This window comes from Rhinichthys klamathensis, unplaced genomic scaffold (assembly GCF_029890125.1).
Source record: "Rhinichthys klamathensis goyatoka isolate OS25496 unplaced genomic scaffold, OSU_Roscu_1.1 h1tg000104l_1, whole genome shotgun sequence".
NCBI classification, from domain to species: Eukaryota; Metazoa; Chordata; class Actinopteri; order Cypriniformes; family Leuciscidae; genus Rhinichthys; species Rhinichthys klamathensis.
This window is the reverse complement of record NW_026606643.1, coordinates 1445439-1463828: the sequence shown is the minus strand read 5'-3', so window position 1 is coordinate 1463828 and position 18390 is coordinate 1445439. Positions and strand designations below refer to the sequence as shown.

Below are 18390 nucleotides of genomic sequence, written 5' to 3'. Positions count from 1 at the left end.
CACAGTTGCCGCAGATTTGTCGGCTGCACATCCATGATGCGAATCTCCCGTTCCACCACATCCCAAAGATGCTCTATTGGGTTGAGATCTGGTGACTGTGGAGGCCATTTTAGTACAGTGAACTCATTGTCATGTTCAAGAAACCAATTTGAAATGATTAGAGCTTTGTGACATGGTGGAAGTAGCCATCAGAGGATGGGTACATGGTGGCCATAAAGGGATGGACATGGTCAGAAACAATGCTCAGGTAGGCCGTGGCATTTAAACGATGCCCAATTGGCACTAAGGGGCCTAAAGTGTGCCAGGAAAACACCCCCCACACCATTACACCACCACCACCAGCCTGCACAGTGGTAACAAGGCATGATGGTTCCATGTTCTCATTCTGTTTACGCCAAATTCTGACTCTAACATCTGAATGTCTCAACAGAAATCGAGACTCATCAGACCAGGCAACATTTTTCCAGTCTTCAACTGTTCAATTTTGGTGAGCTCTTGCAAATTGTAGCCTCTTTTTCCTATTTGTAGTGGAGATGAGTGGTACCTGGTGGAGTCTTCTGCTGTTGTAGCCCATCCGCCTCAAGGTTGTGCGTGTTGTGGCTTCACAAATGCTTTGCTGCATACCTCGGTTGTAACGAGTGGTTATTTCAGTCACTGTTGCCCTTCTATCAGCTCGAACCAGTCTGGCCATTCTCCTCTGACCTCTGGCATCAACAAGGCATTTCCGCCCACAGAACTGCCACTCACTGGATGTTTTTTCTTTTTCGGACCATTCTCTGTAAACCCTAGAGATGGTTGTGCGTGAAAATCCCAGTAGATTAGCAGTTTCTGAAATACTCAGACCAGCCCTTCTGGCACCAACAATCATGCCACGTTCAAAGTCACTCAAATCACCTTTCTTCCCCATACTGATGCTCGGTTTGAACTGCAGGAGATTGTCTTGACCATGTCTACATGCCTAAATGCACTGAGTTGCCGCCATGTGATTGGCTGCTTAGAAATTAAGTGTTAACGAGCAGTTGGACAGGTGTACCTAATAAAGTGGCCGGTGAGTGTATATATATATATATATTCACATTATTATTGTTTTTACTGTTTACGGTTTAACCTAACAGTCGACTAAAACTCTAATAAGAGTTAGTTGGCATGTAGTCGCAAATAAATAGAATTAGCTGACACGTTACTTATAGTTAGTGGAAGCCTAAAGTGGAGTATCGAAATAAAGTGTAACCTAATATATTATTATTTAACTGACATTGATAACCTGTCAGGAGACAGACATAAAGTAACATATGTACAGTAAATGCGGTTGTGGTTTGGTATGAAATGTTCTATTCCATGAGAACATCTGGAACATTCTTTCACTAATTGTTTGTCTGGTTGCTAGGTGGTTTCAGTTAGATAATAGGCCAGAGGCGTGTCTTGATATAATACATTAAGTTGTGAGACCAGTTTAGGCATGACAATGCCTCAGGCACGTACTAACTCTTGTGCTACAATGTTGCTCAACAACCCTTGACAGAATGTCACAGTTCCTGCAGTTTTTTTTCCTGCAGTGCAAGACACAAAAATCATGCAAAAGTTCATATAAAGCAGTTTTTAATGACAGAGTTCAAAATAAATAAACATTTATATATACAAACATACATACAAAAGATTCTTCTGCATTTCACTTTTACATGTTAATTTACTTCTTCAGACACAGGAAAGTTTCCCCATAAAACTTGTATCGTTGTATTATTAAGTGTAATGTGCAAATTAAAATCAAATAAACATATAGTAAACATTCACATTTCACTGCCTCGGCAGCATGTGCAAACTAGCAAGCACCAAGCAAGATAGTCCATTCAAGTAAGTGATATGTACAACACTGGGGTGCAAAAAGTCGTTTTCGTACTTCGTTGAATCAGCAATTGCATCTAATAAAGACCAGGTAGAAATATGGACCACACAAGTGTCTCAGTCCCATCTTAACACAATGGAGCAACATTTGTCATTCTTCCCCAGGTCCTGTGTACCAGACGGTCTGGGTAGTGTGGGCTTTTGCATGCCAGGTTTTTCGTGATCTGTAGAGTATGACTTCTGACCACGGGCCACACAGAAATACGTTGAGGACTTGGTGTAACGAAGTTCCGCCTGCTTGGCATCACCAGCCGAGGTTCCGATGCCACGTTTTCCACATAAATCTGGTAGTTTTTACCTTTGTTGTTGTCTGTGAGCACCAAGTTGCCGGGTTGGAATACCACTACGAATTCCAGGCGGTCCTTTTGGTTCAGCTCGGACGGTAGAGACACATTAAAAGCATACAATTTGGTCTCCAAAGTTGTATGTTTTTCTCTCACATAAGTGCATGCAATGTCTTTCTGGCTTCGCCATGAGTCAAAAGTTATTCGGACAAAGACAGTCTTGTCACACTTAAAGTTGCAGACCCGTACAGTTCCGCTCAACACCCTTTCGGTCATGCTACAGCTCTCCAACTGCACGAAGTGTGCCTTCAAGCTTGCACGGTCTACAACAGGCTGTGGAAATCCAAGCTTCAGTCGCAGTCTCATGCTCTGTGTGGGCGCTCTAGCCATCACGCGCTCCTCTGGTTGTGGGACATCTTCTGTTTCAGTCTCCGATGGGTCCACGGTGAAGATGCGCACGGAGGAGAGAGCGAGGCCTTTAGCATCAGCAAATACGACTCGCTTCTTCTTGCGGAGCGTGCTGCTTCCAGGAGAGTACGAGGACAGGGAGCTGCCAGAGCCGGAGGAAGACAGTGAAGATGTTGGGGAAGGAGGCGAAAGTCTGGCTCTTAGAAGCTCCGGTGAGGGCATGTTGGATGAAGAGGGCCTGAAAGAGGACATGCCAAGGAGCTGAGACACCGGTGGGCTAACTTGCGCATGCATGGCCAAATCCACTGGCATCACAACCTCAGGGAAAGAGTAACTGCTGAATCCATATGGTCTGTGAAAACACATGGAGAAAAAGCTATGTTAGACAATTCTGACAAGTTTGAGATGACATTGAAAATATAATCAAATCTAATTTAAACCTGGAAATTCTGCACTCGTTTGTTGATTTAAAAAATAAATAAATAATATATTAACTATACACTCTTAAAAATAAAGGTTCTTTATCGGAATCTACGATCTCATGAAGAAACTTTAACATCCACATTCCCAAACAAGGTTCTTTATGGTGGAAAAAGGTTCTTGAGATTTTTAAAATGTTATAAATAATAACATTTTCACAAGTGGTTCCAGACAATGTGGAACAATGTGACAAAGTTTTGTGATCAAATATCCGAAAATCCATTTGAACCCAAACTGTAACTTAACTGAAGCAAATAATCTACTTTCTGTAATAGGCTATCACATGCATTCTGTTGTGCAATGAACTACTCAACTTACTTTGTGATGCTCATTTTTGCTCAGATGAACGTCAGATGAAGAGGATTGTTGATAGTGAAATGTCTGCTGGAAAAGAAGAAGAAGAAAAAACCTAAGTAAAAGTTGAAGTAAACACTGACTGTAGTAGGCTAGGTCTTCAATGTTATAACATGCAGAATTATTTGAAAGCCCTTATCTTACCTATCAATGAAAGATGCGCTGAAATGTATTTTCCTTTAACTTTTCAATGTAGAAACGCGGTCACTGCCAAAGAAATGTACTGCAGAAGAATGAATGAATGAGGCATTTATATTTCTTCCTTTTTAAAGCGTTTTAAAGCGCACTCAGGCCCGCCCACAGTAAAGGCCCTCCCCAAATCTGTTATAGGCTACTCATATCATGCGTGTGCTCTCTCTCTCTCTCTCTCTCTCTCTCTCTCTCTCTCTCTCTCTCTCTCTCTCTCTCTCTCTCTCTCTCTCTCTCTCTCTCTCTCTCTCTCTCTCTCTCTCTCTCTCTCTCTCTCTCTCTCTCTCTCTCTCTTACATTAACACATAGCCTACATTTAACTGAGAGAGACATACTGGGCTACATGGGTACACACACACACACACACACACACACGCACACGGCTGGGCCACAGAAAACTTTTTTTTAATTTTATTTTTTTATTAATTTATTTGACAGGGACAGTGTACATTAATTAGCATTGCTGCAAATGCACCAGAATTAGCCAAAAGGCTATTTTTCATCCGTTGTCCCTGGACAGATCTTAACATTGTCTGCCTAAAACACAATAAGAAGATTACAGTGAACAATACAAATATAAAAAGCAGTAAAACAGATATAACTCTTCAAATCCTGTTGATAAATACAGTGTACAAGTTTGCTCTAAAAAAAATTAAAATATACACATTGACACAGCAGAGACACAAGTGGCAGCAGGTTGGGTTGAAGGAAGATACATATTCTTATTAATGCTGACATGTCTGATGTGTTATGAACCAGTTTTTTAGATGCTTTCTGAACAGAGTGTATGTGGTGAGTTCTCTGATGTACTGAGGGACAGAGCACCTGGGCGATCGCAGGCTAAGGTACGAAACATATGGTTATGTGGGGTAGGAAGAACGTCTGACTGGCTAATGCCACGGGGTTAGAAAAAAACAATGTGTAAGAGTTTCATGAATTGACTATGTATATATTTACCTTGGTTTTTCGTTGTTTTCTTCACACTTCACATCTCATTTTCTTTTATCTAAGGAATGTTCATCTGTTGTCTTCTTGGCGAATAAGCACACTTACATTTGAAAAACTTTATTAGGGTGCAAATTTGTTGGGACAATTCATGTAATTTCACTCAATAAAAAGATAATCAGTTCTAAATAAACCTCTTTGACATTACAGGACCATAGTTAAAGAATCACCCACATCTTCCATATATGTACATAATATGTGAAATAAATTCTTTGGCTATATTTAAAATAATGACTTCTCTTGAATTTTCACAATACACAATAGGGCCAATAGTTTACCCACACAATGCATGATTGCATAACATTACATCATTTGGATTAGCTAAACTAAACAATTAATATAAAATAGGTAGATGTCATTTGATTGGGTATATTATTATTAAATATATATCAAATATTATTATATTTGATTGAAGCTATATTTGAGGTCACTGTAAAATGCAGATAAGCACATGTGCATAATAATATAAATGACGCTGTGGTCACAAGTAATGAGTTGTCATTTTATAAGAAACACTAAAATTACTTATGTATATCACAAGCTAAATAAGGCATGTTGCATATTTGGAGTTTGAAATTAGGTCATTTCAGTTTACAGGCCTGTTATAAAGTTTAGGTGATCTACTGGCAGGAGGATTTGAGTTATAGAGAACACACAAATCTCCAAAAGCTCTGGAAAAAACCTCACCCTATTAGAATGAGAACGTAGTATGATGATCTAAACGTTAATTACTCTTATTTTTTCCATTGTGTATCTGCAGTTGTGTGAGGACTGGTTGCTAAGTTTTGATTATATAAAAATTGTTACCAAGATTCATGCTCAAATGCAATGCTAAATTGAATGCTTACATAATATAAATATTGTGATGAATGTAAGCAGCAAGTCTTATTGAATTCTTATTGTTACATTTTCAAAAGCTCACACAGTAGAGCAAAGTAAAGGCTACTGATAAAATGTATATATTGAATGCAATGTAAGTCGTTTAAGGGTACGTTTACACGGCAACGATTCATAAACAGAAAAGTTTATTCCTTTGCATTTTCCAGGCAACACCATTGTTAAAACAATCTCCGTTCACAAGGATCCACGAAATCAACTAAAAACGCTGTATTATTCATGCCAGGCCAGTAGTTGGCGACATGGAGACGATACCGGTATCGTTTTCAAAAACTTGCACTTTGAAACCTGTTTTCAAAAGTTTGCGTTTTCAGGCCCCCAAAACACCGCTGTTGGGTAAATGAACGGCCAACATGTGTAAAAAGTTTTATGTTTTTAGTCGAAAGCTGTCATGTAAACGGTCCCTAAGATAAAAAAAAGAAAAGCATTTATGTCAACTTTAAAACATGATTATAGTGATTACTTTTCTAATGAGCTAATTTCTACAGTAAAGCAAAGGATAAAATTCACATTTTTCTTTTTTATTTACATTACACCTGCAAACAAAGGATTGGCAGATAAATATATAATAAAAATGTAAGAAATCAAGACATTTATTTTTGTATGTCATCAAAACTGTCACTAGGGACTCTGGCTAAAATAGGTTGGTATTACAAAGACATTGTGAATAGCTCCACAGAAACATGATTAATGTGGTGACTTCATGTTGAAAACATCATTGTGGCATTTGTAAACTGGGTGAAATCATCTCTTGACGTTGGAACAGAAATCTGACACATTGAGCTGAATCAGATGTGCTTAAATCAGTGAGTGTAGAGAGATTAACTAGAAAATCTGCAGTATTAGGGTTAGTGCAGGTAACTATCTTCTGATATGAACTGTGTTCATATATGGTTTCCTATATGGAATTGATCCTGTAAACAAGAGGAACATCTAAGATCCAAGACTGACAACATTTTGCATAAAATGCAAAATTGTATACAGTTTTTAATTATAATTAAATGAATTAATTATTATATTATTGCTGATTTGAAATATTTGAAAGCAGTTTTTCACATGCTCACATTGAAAATGTCAGGCACAACATGCCTTTATTTAAAACTTTACAACAAAACAAAAGCTGTGACTTCAGTATAGAGGTGTGTACATTCTTGTTTCATAACATCACAATAAGGCGAATGATAAGTTAGGTGGATCTTGCATATGGTTGTGCAACCAAGACCTCTAAGTTCCCATCCAACAAGTTTCACCCACTCCTTATGACTTCTGTCCCTAGGTTTGTTTATTATTGTTTATTATTTAGATCCCCATTAGCTACTCCATTAAGCAGCAGCTATTCTTCCTGGGGTCGTAACAATTTGTAACAAAATATTAACATCAAAGCTGTACAACAATAAAGACAAATACAGAAGTGCACACAACATCATATAAGTCATCAAACTCACACACACACACACACACAAAACACATACACTCACCGGCCACTTTATTAGGTACACCTGTCCAACTGCTCGTTAACACTTCATTTCTAAGCAGCCAATCACATGGCGGCAACTCAGTGCATTTAGGCATGTAGACATGGTCAAGACAATCTCCTGCAGTTCAAACCGAGCATCAGTATGGGGAAGAAAGTTGATTTGAGTGACTTTGAACGTGGCATGATTGTTGGTGCCAGAAGGGCTGGTCTGAGTATTTCAGAAACTGCTAATCTACTGGGATTTTCACGCACAACCATCTCTAGGGTTTACAGAGAATGGTCCGAAAAAGAAAAAACATCCAGTGAGCGGCAGTTCTGTGGGCGGAAATGCCTTGTTGATGCCAGAGGTCAGAGGAGAATGGCCAGACTGGTTCGAGCTGATAGAAGGGCAACAGTGACTGAAATAACCACTCGTTACAACCGAGGTATGCAGCAAAGCATTTGTGAAGCCACAACACGCACAACCTTGAGGCGGATGGGCTACAACAGCAGAAGACTCCACCGGGTACCACTCATCTCCACTACAAACAGGAAAAAGAGGCTACAATTTGCAAGAGCTCACCAAAATTGAACAGTTGAAGACTGGAAAAATGTTGCCTGGTCTGATGAGTCTCGATTTCTGTTGAGACATTCAGATGTTAGAGTCAGAATTTGGCGTAAACAGAATGAGAACATGGAACCATCATGCCTTGTTACCACTGTGCAGGCTGGTGGTGGTGGTGTAATGGTGTGGGGGATGTTTTCCTGGCACACTTTAGGCCCCTTAGTGCCAATTGGGCATCGTTTAAATGCCACGGCCTACCTGAGCATTGTTTCTGACCATGTCCATCCCTTTATGGCCACCATGTACCCATCCTCTGATGGCTACTTCCACCATGTCACAAAGCTCTAATCATTTCAAATTGGTTTCTTGAACATGACAATGAGTTCACTGTACTAAAATGGCCTCCACAGTCACCAGATCTCAACCCAATAGAGCATCTTTGGGATGTGGTGGAACGGGAGATTCGCATCATGGATGTGCAGCCGACAAATCTGCGGCAACTGTGTGATGCCATCATGTCAATATGGACCAAACTCCCTGAGGAATGCTTCCAGCACCTTGTTGAATCTATGCCACGAAGAATTGAGGCAGTTCTGAAGGCAAAAGGGGGTCCAACCCGTTACTAGCATGGGGTACCTAATAAAGTGGCCGGTGAGTGTATACACTAAACATAACAACATAATATCACAATGGAAGCTCTTCTATGTACAAAATATTACCACTCTCTGGGTATAATATAAAATATGAAAATCACATTTCAATTATCATAGCTCATTATCCAGTCATTATTAATTACATAATTACAGTTACTCCAAAGTAAATAAATACAGTCTCAATCTTTTGGAAAAACTAACATTGGGACTCTGAGACCAAAAATAACGGGAGCGAGTTCCATGCCACCATTGCTCTATAACACGATGTTCTTTGAAGTTGATTTGTTCGACAGGCAGGTAACAAGAAACGCCCTTCACTTGATTGACGAGTGGAATAGGAATGAACGTCACTGAAGAATGTCAATCTTCTATAAATAATTTCAGGTGCTTTAGTAATAGTTATATTTTTTAAGAATTTAATAAGAGAATAATTAATTCTGCTTCTTACATGAAGCCATGCTAACTGATTGTGCATGTCCCTGATACTTGTCCTAAAAGAACAGTTTAGAACAAGCCGGGATGCTTTATTTTGTGCAATCTGTAATGTGTTTAAATTATTCTCTGTAGTTGAAGCCCAAATGATGGAACAATAGTCCAGATGACACAAAACTATTGATTCCACCAAAGTTTTCCGTATACGAATCGGTATGCATTTTCTGCAATGGCGAACTGCAGCCATACTCCTGCCCATTTTATTCAATATTAATTTTATCTGAGCGTTCCAGGTCAACCTGCTGTCCACAATCACACCGAGCAATTTGGCCTCCGCCACTTGTTCAAATATCAAACCACCAACTGACAAATTCAAAGCGGGGGAATCTTTTAAAAGATGATTAGATCCCAACATCATACATTTACTCTTCCCAACATTAATCTTTAACTTATTTACTCTGTTCCAATTTTCAATTAATTGTAATTCATTATTTAATACAGTATTAAGTCTGGTAGAGTCATAATCAGACACAAAAATAGTCAAGTCATCTACATATAGGGCAATAGTGGCACACCTCAAAAAAAAAAGACAGATCATTAATAAAAATAGAAAATAACAGTGGTCCAAGGCAACTCCCTTGAGGCACTCCACAACGCAGAACCTTTGTATCAGAGTAACTACCATTAAACAGTACATTAAACTCCCTATTAGTGAGATAATTGGATTGCACACTTTTCAAATCCATAACAACTTAAATTTTTCCAATAATAGATCATAATCAATTAAATCAAATGCTGCACTAAGATCTAACATTACAGTACCAACTAATTTTCTATCGTCAATTTCTTGCAACCAATCATCCGTCATCTGAACTAAGGCTGTCATTGTAGAGTGTCCTTTCTTATAAGCATGTTGATAAAGTGAATTCAATCCATTTTTAGAGAAAAACAAATTCATTTGATCATAAACTATTTTCTCCATAATCTTACTCAAAATTGGTAGAATACTTATTGTATTCTGCTAGAAGATCCTTATAGCCTTCACATTTTACACAAAATAATTAAATAGCTCGTTTGCAATCCTTTTGGAATGCAGATCCCAACTGATGTTATGTTGCCGTAGGATCTGGATGCCACTTGGTTTGTTATTTTGTGTGCAAATGACATTGATACAATGCTAAAAGTGCTTAATGCAATCAAATACTTGTATGTAGCCTATGGTTTTTGCATCTGTTTATCAGCATAAGGTGAGCTTGGTTTTTATGAAACAGTTACTAGATCATCATTCTTTTTTTTTTTGCACATCTTGTAATTTCTCCGGATACATTTGAAAACGGCGTTTTCGTTTAAAAACGCTCCCCGCCCACACACACGCGCGTTTTTTTTGACGTTTTAGTGTGGATGAGAAACTTTTGGAAAACACCCGAAAAGACTTAATTCACCTTACTGCGCATGCGTAAAACCTCACTGAGATGATAAAGACAGAAAAATAAATAATAAAGTTATCGTGCAATTCTTCTGACAGGATAACTTTACTTAGCAAAAGATCTCACCATTCACTGATGCGTCCAGGTCGCACTCAGTCACCATGTTTGGTCTAAAACGCAACTGCTCTCATGTTTTGCCGCAGGACAGTGAGTAAATTTTCATCTTTGTCATCTTTGCAGGACTGTGAAGAGTGGGCAAAGTAACATATTTTAGCAACAGTGTGAAAGTGAATAGCACATAACAGGCATGATGCCTGTGTAAACATGAATATCTAATATGCGTCGATCACTAAACTTAGGCTAAGTCGTTTTCAAAATTATCCACTTTGGAGAGCGTTTTCAAAAGGCTTCGTTTTTATCAATAAAAACGCCGTCTCATTGTGGACTGAAGGCCAAAACGCTGAGAAAAATATGCGTTTTCAAACGAAAACGTAGTGTGGACAAGGCCTCAGGTCGGTGTCTTCCTGCAGCTCTCTCTCTCTCTCTCTCTCTCTCTCTCTCTCTCTCTCTCTCTCTCTCTCTCTCTCTCTCTCTCTCTCTCTCTCTCTCTCTCTCTCTCTCTCTCTCTCTCTCTCTCTCTCTCACACACACACACACACACACCATTATTGAAGTAGTAATTGGCTGTGTGGACTTCACTGAATCTATCATCTTAGTCTGTAAAACCACTGCACGCGCGCTGATTGAACGAAATCAATAAGGATTGCCTCAGCTAACTCAGGTGATCAATTCTCCTCAACAGGTAGACTGTTATCTGGGAATTCTCATTTATTGGAAAGGCAGCACTGGCAAAGCAAATGTCACCATCTCTGCTCTCCAATTCCGCTACTAATCTCTGCATTGATCTGTGCGGGTGCTGGACCTTTGTGCACACTTTGATCGGTTTCAGTCTCCCAGTTAGGCTAGAGAAAGAACATGGGAAGGTTAATGCTTTCCCTTGTGTTCATGTTGTGCCACTGAAATGAAGACATATTAATGTCACATTAGTCTTGTGCTATAATGTACTGCACTGTACAACTTTCTTCTACTCAAACTAGTTTTTATATCAGATAGTATTTTCCTGTCAAAAGACTTGACAAGAATGCAGCCTAATTTATTCGAATTATTAGGCCTTTGTTTATCACTCCTAAATCTGGAATGTGGATGATTATGCAGAACTGGTTGTCTAGGAAGGCGTTTTAGGTCAGGTTATGTAACATTTCTTCCTATTTCTTTTATATTATGTTACTAGGCTCCAAATGCACTGGGTGGGGGTGAGAAATTACACCACAGTTTTAAAAATTGTCTGAACATGAGGAGTGGATATGAAGAGTCTCAATTAAATGGTTGTAGAGTTAGATGTTAGGCAAAATTTGACAACATTTGTTGCGTGCCCTCAAAATGTTCAAAAAGATTGATCGTTGCATTCGGAAATAAATACAGGTTTAGTCAATGTGGGCCATGCCCCCAAAAAATCATTAATCTGCCAAACTAATCACTGAATCAGAAGTCTTTAAACAGGTTTTAGACAGGCAAGGCAAGTTTATAGCATTTTGTACAATTAAATCAAAGTGCTTTATGTAAAAAAATAAAAATAAAAATAAAAATAATAATCAGCAAATGCATTAGAATTGACTATAAAAGCAAAAAAAAAAAAAAAAAAAAAAAAAAAAAGATTTCAAAAGTATTACATAGATACAGTGCATTCAGTCAGACGTACAGCAGCACAGTGAACAGATGTGTTTTGAGTCTGGATTTGAATCTGGCTCCTGTTGGAAAAGTGGACTCACCTTGATCCTAATGATCTGTTTATATTCAATGAGCTTATCTGCAATGTACTACTGAGGTCCTAGATCATTGAGTGATTTATAAACAAGTAATAGTATTTTAAATCAATTCTAGATGTAACAATGTAACTAGAAGCCAGTGTAAAAGAACCGAGGTCTGGTGTGATATGTTCAGATTTTCTGGTTCTGCTCAGAATCCATTCTCTATGAGTCCATTACAATATAGTCAACCCTGTTGGTGATAAAATGATTAACAAGATTTTCCAAGTCTACAATTTCTGGTGCATATGAAAATATGACCATATGGTCACAACCAACAAATGACAATGTGTAACCACATGATGGCAGCAAAGCACCAGACAACTTTTAAGTGCACACACACACACACTTTCAATCTGCAGTGCAGTACAGGAAGCACAAAATAAACTACCTTTAAACTATATCACCGTAACCAAGGCTTAAATATGCTTGCCCATGCTTGTGGAACTGGCCATGCAAAATAATGCCTCACAAGAGGAAAACTGTTATGTGATCCATTTTTATAGAATAGATCTGATGGAAGAGTTGATTGATTGCAGCACCCTGTGAAAATTGGATCAAATCTTTGAGGTTCAGCACAGGTGTGTTTCACAGGAACATTACTGACTGAATTCAAATGTTCACGGCTGTGATATTATAACCGGTAAGTAGAACCTGAGTGAGGCTCCATTGCAATTGTCTAGCTATTTCCCTATTACACAAAGGGGGTTAGCTTATGTTGTTGTGTTTATGCTGGAAAAGCTTATGCTTGATGGAATCAGATTACATATTAGATTAAAACAAGAAGCCACTACAAACAGACACCTGGCATTTTTTCAAGTGATTCACATGTGTGATCTTGACATAACGAAAGTGTGACGCTCCAGGGAGTGCTGGCCTATAATTATTAAACCTATAATTAATTTGCCATTAAAAATGTTGAAGCCATAAATGGTATTTGAACCTGCTGAAATGATAAAACAAAATCCCTCTCCGCCCTTGGTCACAGCTGTGCTGCATCTAGACTGATTGTTTCTCAAAGATTAGACGTGCCATTTTTTGAGCGCTATTCCCTACTCATGCCACATTTGTTACACCGTGTGCCATATAATCTCACTGTCATTTTTCATTTTAAATGTTACATGTTACCTTCACAAAAAAAAAAGAAAGAAATATGACATGTTTGTATATGCATTTAAAATGTCTTTCTATTCTTGGAAACAGACCAAAAATATGGATGAGTCATTCTGCACTTGTGGGCGTGTCCACATCTTTGTCCAATCAAATGTTCTCTATGAAAATGCCCCTCCCACTAATACGACCTGCCTAACTAACAATAGCATTTAGCAAAACACGATTCACTTCTGTGATATGTCTATTGGCCCCAACTTCCTGTTTGAAAAGGAAGTAAGTCAATGCAGGACAAACAACTGCTGTTTTCAGCTGGTCTTTAAAGCAGTTACGTCAGTACGGCTTTGTCGAAGGGCATTCTATGAAGTGATTCCATTGTTCGCTCTTGTTTGAAAACCACAGTGCTTTCTGAGGATGAAAATAGTAATGCTTTTTAGAATTTGCCTTTCATTAGCATGTTAGCGGGGCACTCTGGGAAATCACAGCTCATTTTGCTCCCTCACTCTTTATGTAAACCTTGGCAGCTGTTTGATCATCTCTGTTTGAAAGGAAATCTTACATCACAGTGACTGGTTTCCTTTTGTGCTTTATTAGCAGCACCGGCATGCCAATATAGTGACAGGTCAAATAAATTAGCAAACCCTAGCAGTTAATGATCTAACAGACGAGTTGTAGGTTCAAATCCCGCAAGAGTTGATCCATGAACCATTGAACTTTCGAGCAGGGCACTTAACCTCATGTTGTTCCAGGAGGACAGTCCCTCTAATAAGTGTAAGTCGCATCAGCAAATAACGCTTAGCGCTCAACTGCTAGTCGTGAAGCCCACTTATCTTCAGCTATGCTGCCTGGCAAATGCAAAGCCTGGTTTTGTTTAATCCTCTGAGATCTGTCAATTTTTGCCTTCATACAAAGAATTTTTTAAAGGTTTAAATGGAAAGGTAATGATATTATCTCAAAATGAATCTCAAAACCAAAGGGACCAGAAATTCCATCTCGATTTTTAATAATATCATTGAAATCACATTGTGTTGGTTTTAAATGATGAAGCATTTAATTGCTTGAGAAATGAGAGAGGTGTTTATTGGGAACTGAAATTCGATAGGAACCGTTCTGCTTCCCATGTGCAATCGTCCTCTTACAAATCTTCATTATAACATTATTGGACTGATAATGTACATAAACCCATTTGCATAAGAACATATGGGCTGCTGATGAAGTGATAAATGTGCTAATGCATGATACTGCACACTGAGCAGCCTCTGCTGTGAGTCTGGTGTTTGCAATGGTTTTTGAGATACTCAATGGGCTCGAGGTTAAAACGGAACCAAAGGAAAAGTCAAGGAGGAGCAGACGTTCCTACCATTTACTACTGTAAAGTGCGAAAGCTCTTTCTAAAGGCACTTCCTTTGTGTCTGTTGAGTGACTGCCATTGAGTGCTAACTGAGGGTTGTGTTCAAGGGCTGTGAATGAAATCCCAGCCGAGGGTTTCTGACTACAGGTCCAGGTGAACCTCAGTAGGGGCCGTGAGTCTCTTGTGCTCATATTGGAGCTGAAAAGGCTGAGTCCAGAGGAGTATAGAGAAGAAATTGGTTTTGACTTGGATTTCTATTCTTACTGTGAAAATACCTCAATCGTTCTGCCTAATCGTTTTTTGTCTTTATGGCACTGAATTCTGTTCTGTTCGTCAGTGTTAGTCACGTTCATTTGAGCACAGTAGATTATTTCCATATTTGATTTCAGTGACTTAGCAACAGCAGGGGCGGAGCTATGTGTGGGCCTGGGTGAATCTACAATGCCCAATCATGACTTGTTCAATCATCGAAGGTATAAAGGCAGCAAATTTTGTCTTGCACTGCTGCAACCGAAGCTGAATTATACTTTAAAGCATCAGCTAGGGTCCCATAGTGGATAAACACCCTCTGGCTCTGCCTGCTCCAGTAGCCACACCCCCAAACTCACACTATTGGTTGAGCTGGAAAGAGATTAACAGATCTGAGTGGACCGCTTTCAATGTTTTGATGGCATCTGGGAGGCTCAATGTTTATACTTTAGAGGGAGATAAACCCATGAATGTCATATCACATTTATAGTGCCGTGCAGGGACCGGTCCGTCAAATTTTTTTTTTCCAATTAAACTGGTTGAAAGAGATGAGGTGATGCTAATTTTTCCACTCACACTTTTAGAGGCCCACTCATCATCCACTTTCTGTATCTGCCACTGAGCAACAGTCTCCTAGAAAAGCATTTTTTGAGCAACTTTAGGTTTTTTTATGTGTACTGAAGCATTCCTCGCATTCCATTCATTCCTATGGGGGTCAATTTGACCCAATTTGTTACTTTTAAAATTTCAACCACAAAACTCCTCGAATCCATTACATTTTTTTGTCTGTATCCATTGTTCAAGTGCGACAAAAGTCACGGGGTCTTGGACCCCTCCGATGAACACGCAATTTTTTTTAAATTTCAAAAAATAAATTCTGGGTCAAAATGACCCAAGGGAAGGATGAGAGTTAACTATTTGACACATAAGGTTAAATGCCTATGAACAACAAAAACGTTTATTAGTCACTTAAGATCAAAGATGTTCCAACCACCTTACTACCATACAATAACTTACAATACTTACAAATTAATTGTAAGTCAAATTTATATACATACATAGATCACAAATTAAAATGATAAAATATAAAAATAAATATATACAAATTTTCAAATTATATTATACAGTATATATATGAAGACCTCCGATGCAAAAGCCTCTAAAATCCACCTCTGTCAAAAATGAGATAATAATATTGAGTGAATGCTCTCTCCGCACATAGTATACGCTCATCAAATACTTTCACTTCAATCTCACTAAATCCCAGCCTCAGCCCATTCAGAAATGCCGGTACTTGGGTAGAAACCTATACATAGGAGGCTGATAAAAATGTTAATTAAACAAAAACTTTAGACGGACTTAGAGGCTTTTGCATCTGAAGTCTTCATATATATACACTACCGTTCAAAAGTTTGGGGTCAGTGAGAATTTTATTTTTATTTTTTGGAGGAAAGAAATCAATACTTTTATTTATCAAGGAATAATTAATTTGATCGAAAGTGACAGTAAAGACATTTATAATGTTACAAAAGTCTTTTGAACTTCCTATTCATCAAAGAATCCAAAAAAAAAAAAAAAAAAAAAACTGTACAACTTACAGACCAACAACTGTTTCAACATTGATAATAATAATAAATGTTTCTTGAGCATCAAATCCTCATATTATACTGATTTGTGAAGGATCATTTGACACTGAAGACACTGACACTGATGATGCTGAAAATTCAGCTTTGATCACAGGAATAAATTACACTTTACTATATATTCACACAGAAAACAGCTGATTTACACTGGAATAATATTTAATACTATAACTGATTTTTGTTGTATTTTTAATCAAATAAGCGCAGCCATGGTTAGCAGAAGAGAATTCTTTTAAAAGTATTTAAAATCGTACCGACCCCAAACTTTTGAACGGTAGTGTATATATATATTTATATTAACCAAATTTCATAAACCAAATGAACAATGTTTTCTAAAAAATATTTTAAAAGTCAAAGATACATATAAAGATCAGACTTAAATACTATTACATTAATAGCAATAATAATAAAAACATCAGCCTTTAGTATGATGGCTACAATCATGACAATTTAAAGTCAAATATATATACAAATTATCAACCTTAAATGATATTCAATTATAATAAAAAGTAAATAAATAAATACAAATCAGCATTTAATATAGTCTCTAGTTAAAAAAAAACAAATTAATATAAATTATCACTTGACAATTTTAATTCACAGATATTTAAATAAAGATAACAATAATAAATAAATAAATCAATAAATAAATCAAACAAACAATCAACCGACCGACTGACAGATCAATCAATCAGCATTTATTATATGTTGTTCAATCAATCAATCAATCAATCAATCAATCAATCAATCAATGTTTATTATAATGTTTAGTTGTTCTTGTTTTTTAATAAACAAGGAAGCTGGTGGTCATTTGGTATATTGCAAATCAACTTGATATCTACATTAACATTCACGTTAACATTCATTCCTCCTTCACATTTGACTTCTAGCAGGTGAGGAGACTTTTCTCATGGCCCGACAGACAGCTGCAGTGAGAAGGGGATGTATAAGACAGAGAGCTGTTTGGAACAAGTTATTCAACTGCTCTAGGACATAATTCATTTTCAATGAGTGGGCGCAATCCCTTAAAATGGCTTTCAACAATGCTTGATAACAGGCTTCTGTAATGACATCCTTTGTGCACTGTCGGTAAGTGGTTTAAAAAACATTTCTGATGTTTTTTTTAGAGGGACGGCCACAAATCATTTTAAAATGCATCAATCATTGTTAAAAAGTTCATTTATTTCTACATATAAGTGGTCCCAAGCCCCCTTCCCAAATGTGATAACTGCGCCATGTCTTTGTGTCTGAGCCACACAAACAAACAAACAAATTCATTTAAACATTTAACATTTAAAGGTAGGCAAGTTCGGAGAGGCTAGCAATAAGTTAGCTTTGAAACCACGAGATCCCATCCTCCCCTACCTCATGTCTCAAAGCACATAACATCACGATAATAATGAACGTAAACAACTTACAGAGCCCTTATTGTACCAGACTGCTGCAGATTCATTTCGGCGTTGATATAGAAACGCATAAATCCGAGACTGAAGACGTGAACAGATATACTGTATGTACATATCTTAATATTTAGACCACTATTTTGATGATTGCTATCAGGATGTAAAGATAGTTTTAACCAGTATAACAAAAAGTGTTAAAAAATTGCCTACCCTACCTTTAAACATGATATAAGATTTAATTTTAGGCTATAAAAATGTGTAGCTTTCAATACTATAGGCCACTAGTCTTACTGACATTATATTGAAAAGAATAAACAGCTTTGTGTCCACTTGACAATTTATTATTACAGTATTAATTAATTTATTACAGTAATGAGACCTGAAATAAGCAGGTTCAGCCAGGAACAAATTCATTGTGAGCAGGGACCATGTGTACCACTCTGTGGGAGTGGGCAGGTGTGGAATGAGATTCGCAGTAGTCTATAAAAACTAGTCTGCACAGTCCTTTATATTGCAGTGAAAAACATTTAAATGCTCTGATAGAAAGTTTTGTGCTATATTGATAGAAAGTTCTGTGCTATATTTTCACCAGAGTGAGAAATGTGATGGCATTTTACATGTTGGAGATATTTTGCACTTTTTCCCTCTTTTTTTTCTATTTCAATTAGGTGAGATTCTTTTAAAAACACATATTTTAAATGCTCATAAGTAATCTTG

The 18390-nt window shown here is 37.6% G+C and overlaps 1 protein-coding gene and 1 long non-coding RNA gene across 3 annotated transcripts in view; both read right to left on the bottom strand.

Annotated features, from left to right (window-relative positions):
- The window catches only part of LOC130087078 (uncharacterized), a 197950-nt gene that overhangs the window by 3811 nt on the left and 175749 nt on the right, over positions 1-18390 (bottom strand). The gene's annotated exons all lie outside the window — the stretch shown is intronic.
- Positions 1932-3669, bottom strand: ppp1r3c2a (protein phosphatase 1 regulatory subunit 3C2, duplicate a). Of its 2 annotated transcripts, none has more exons than XM_056253272.1 (3): positions 3573-3669; positions 3381-3458; positions 1932-2931 (listed from the first exon to the last, which is right to left on the bottom strand). In XM_056253272.1, the coding sequence occupies exon 3, from the start codon at positions 2904-2906 to the stop codon at positions 1971-1973; it is 936 nt and encodes a 311-aa protein (XP_056109247.1). In that variant the 5' UTR covers positions 2907-2931; positions 3381-3458; positions 3573-3669; the 3' UTR covers positions 1932-1970. The 2 variants fall into 2 exon arrangements, with proteins under 2 accessions (XP_056109247.1, XP_056109248.1); XM_056253273.1 differs by having other exon boundaries at positions 3381-3455; positions 3573-3663.

What these genes read in the sequence shown, in the direction of transcription:
- ppp1r3c2a (XM_056253272.1), bottom strand. Translation starts at nt 2,906, where the DNA reads ATGCCAGTGGATTTGGCCATGCATGCGCAAGTTAGCCCACCGGTGTCT.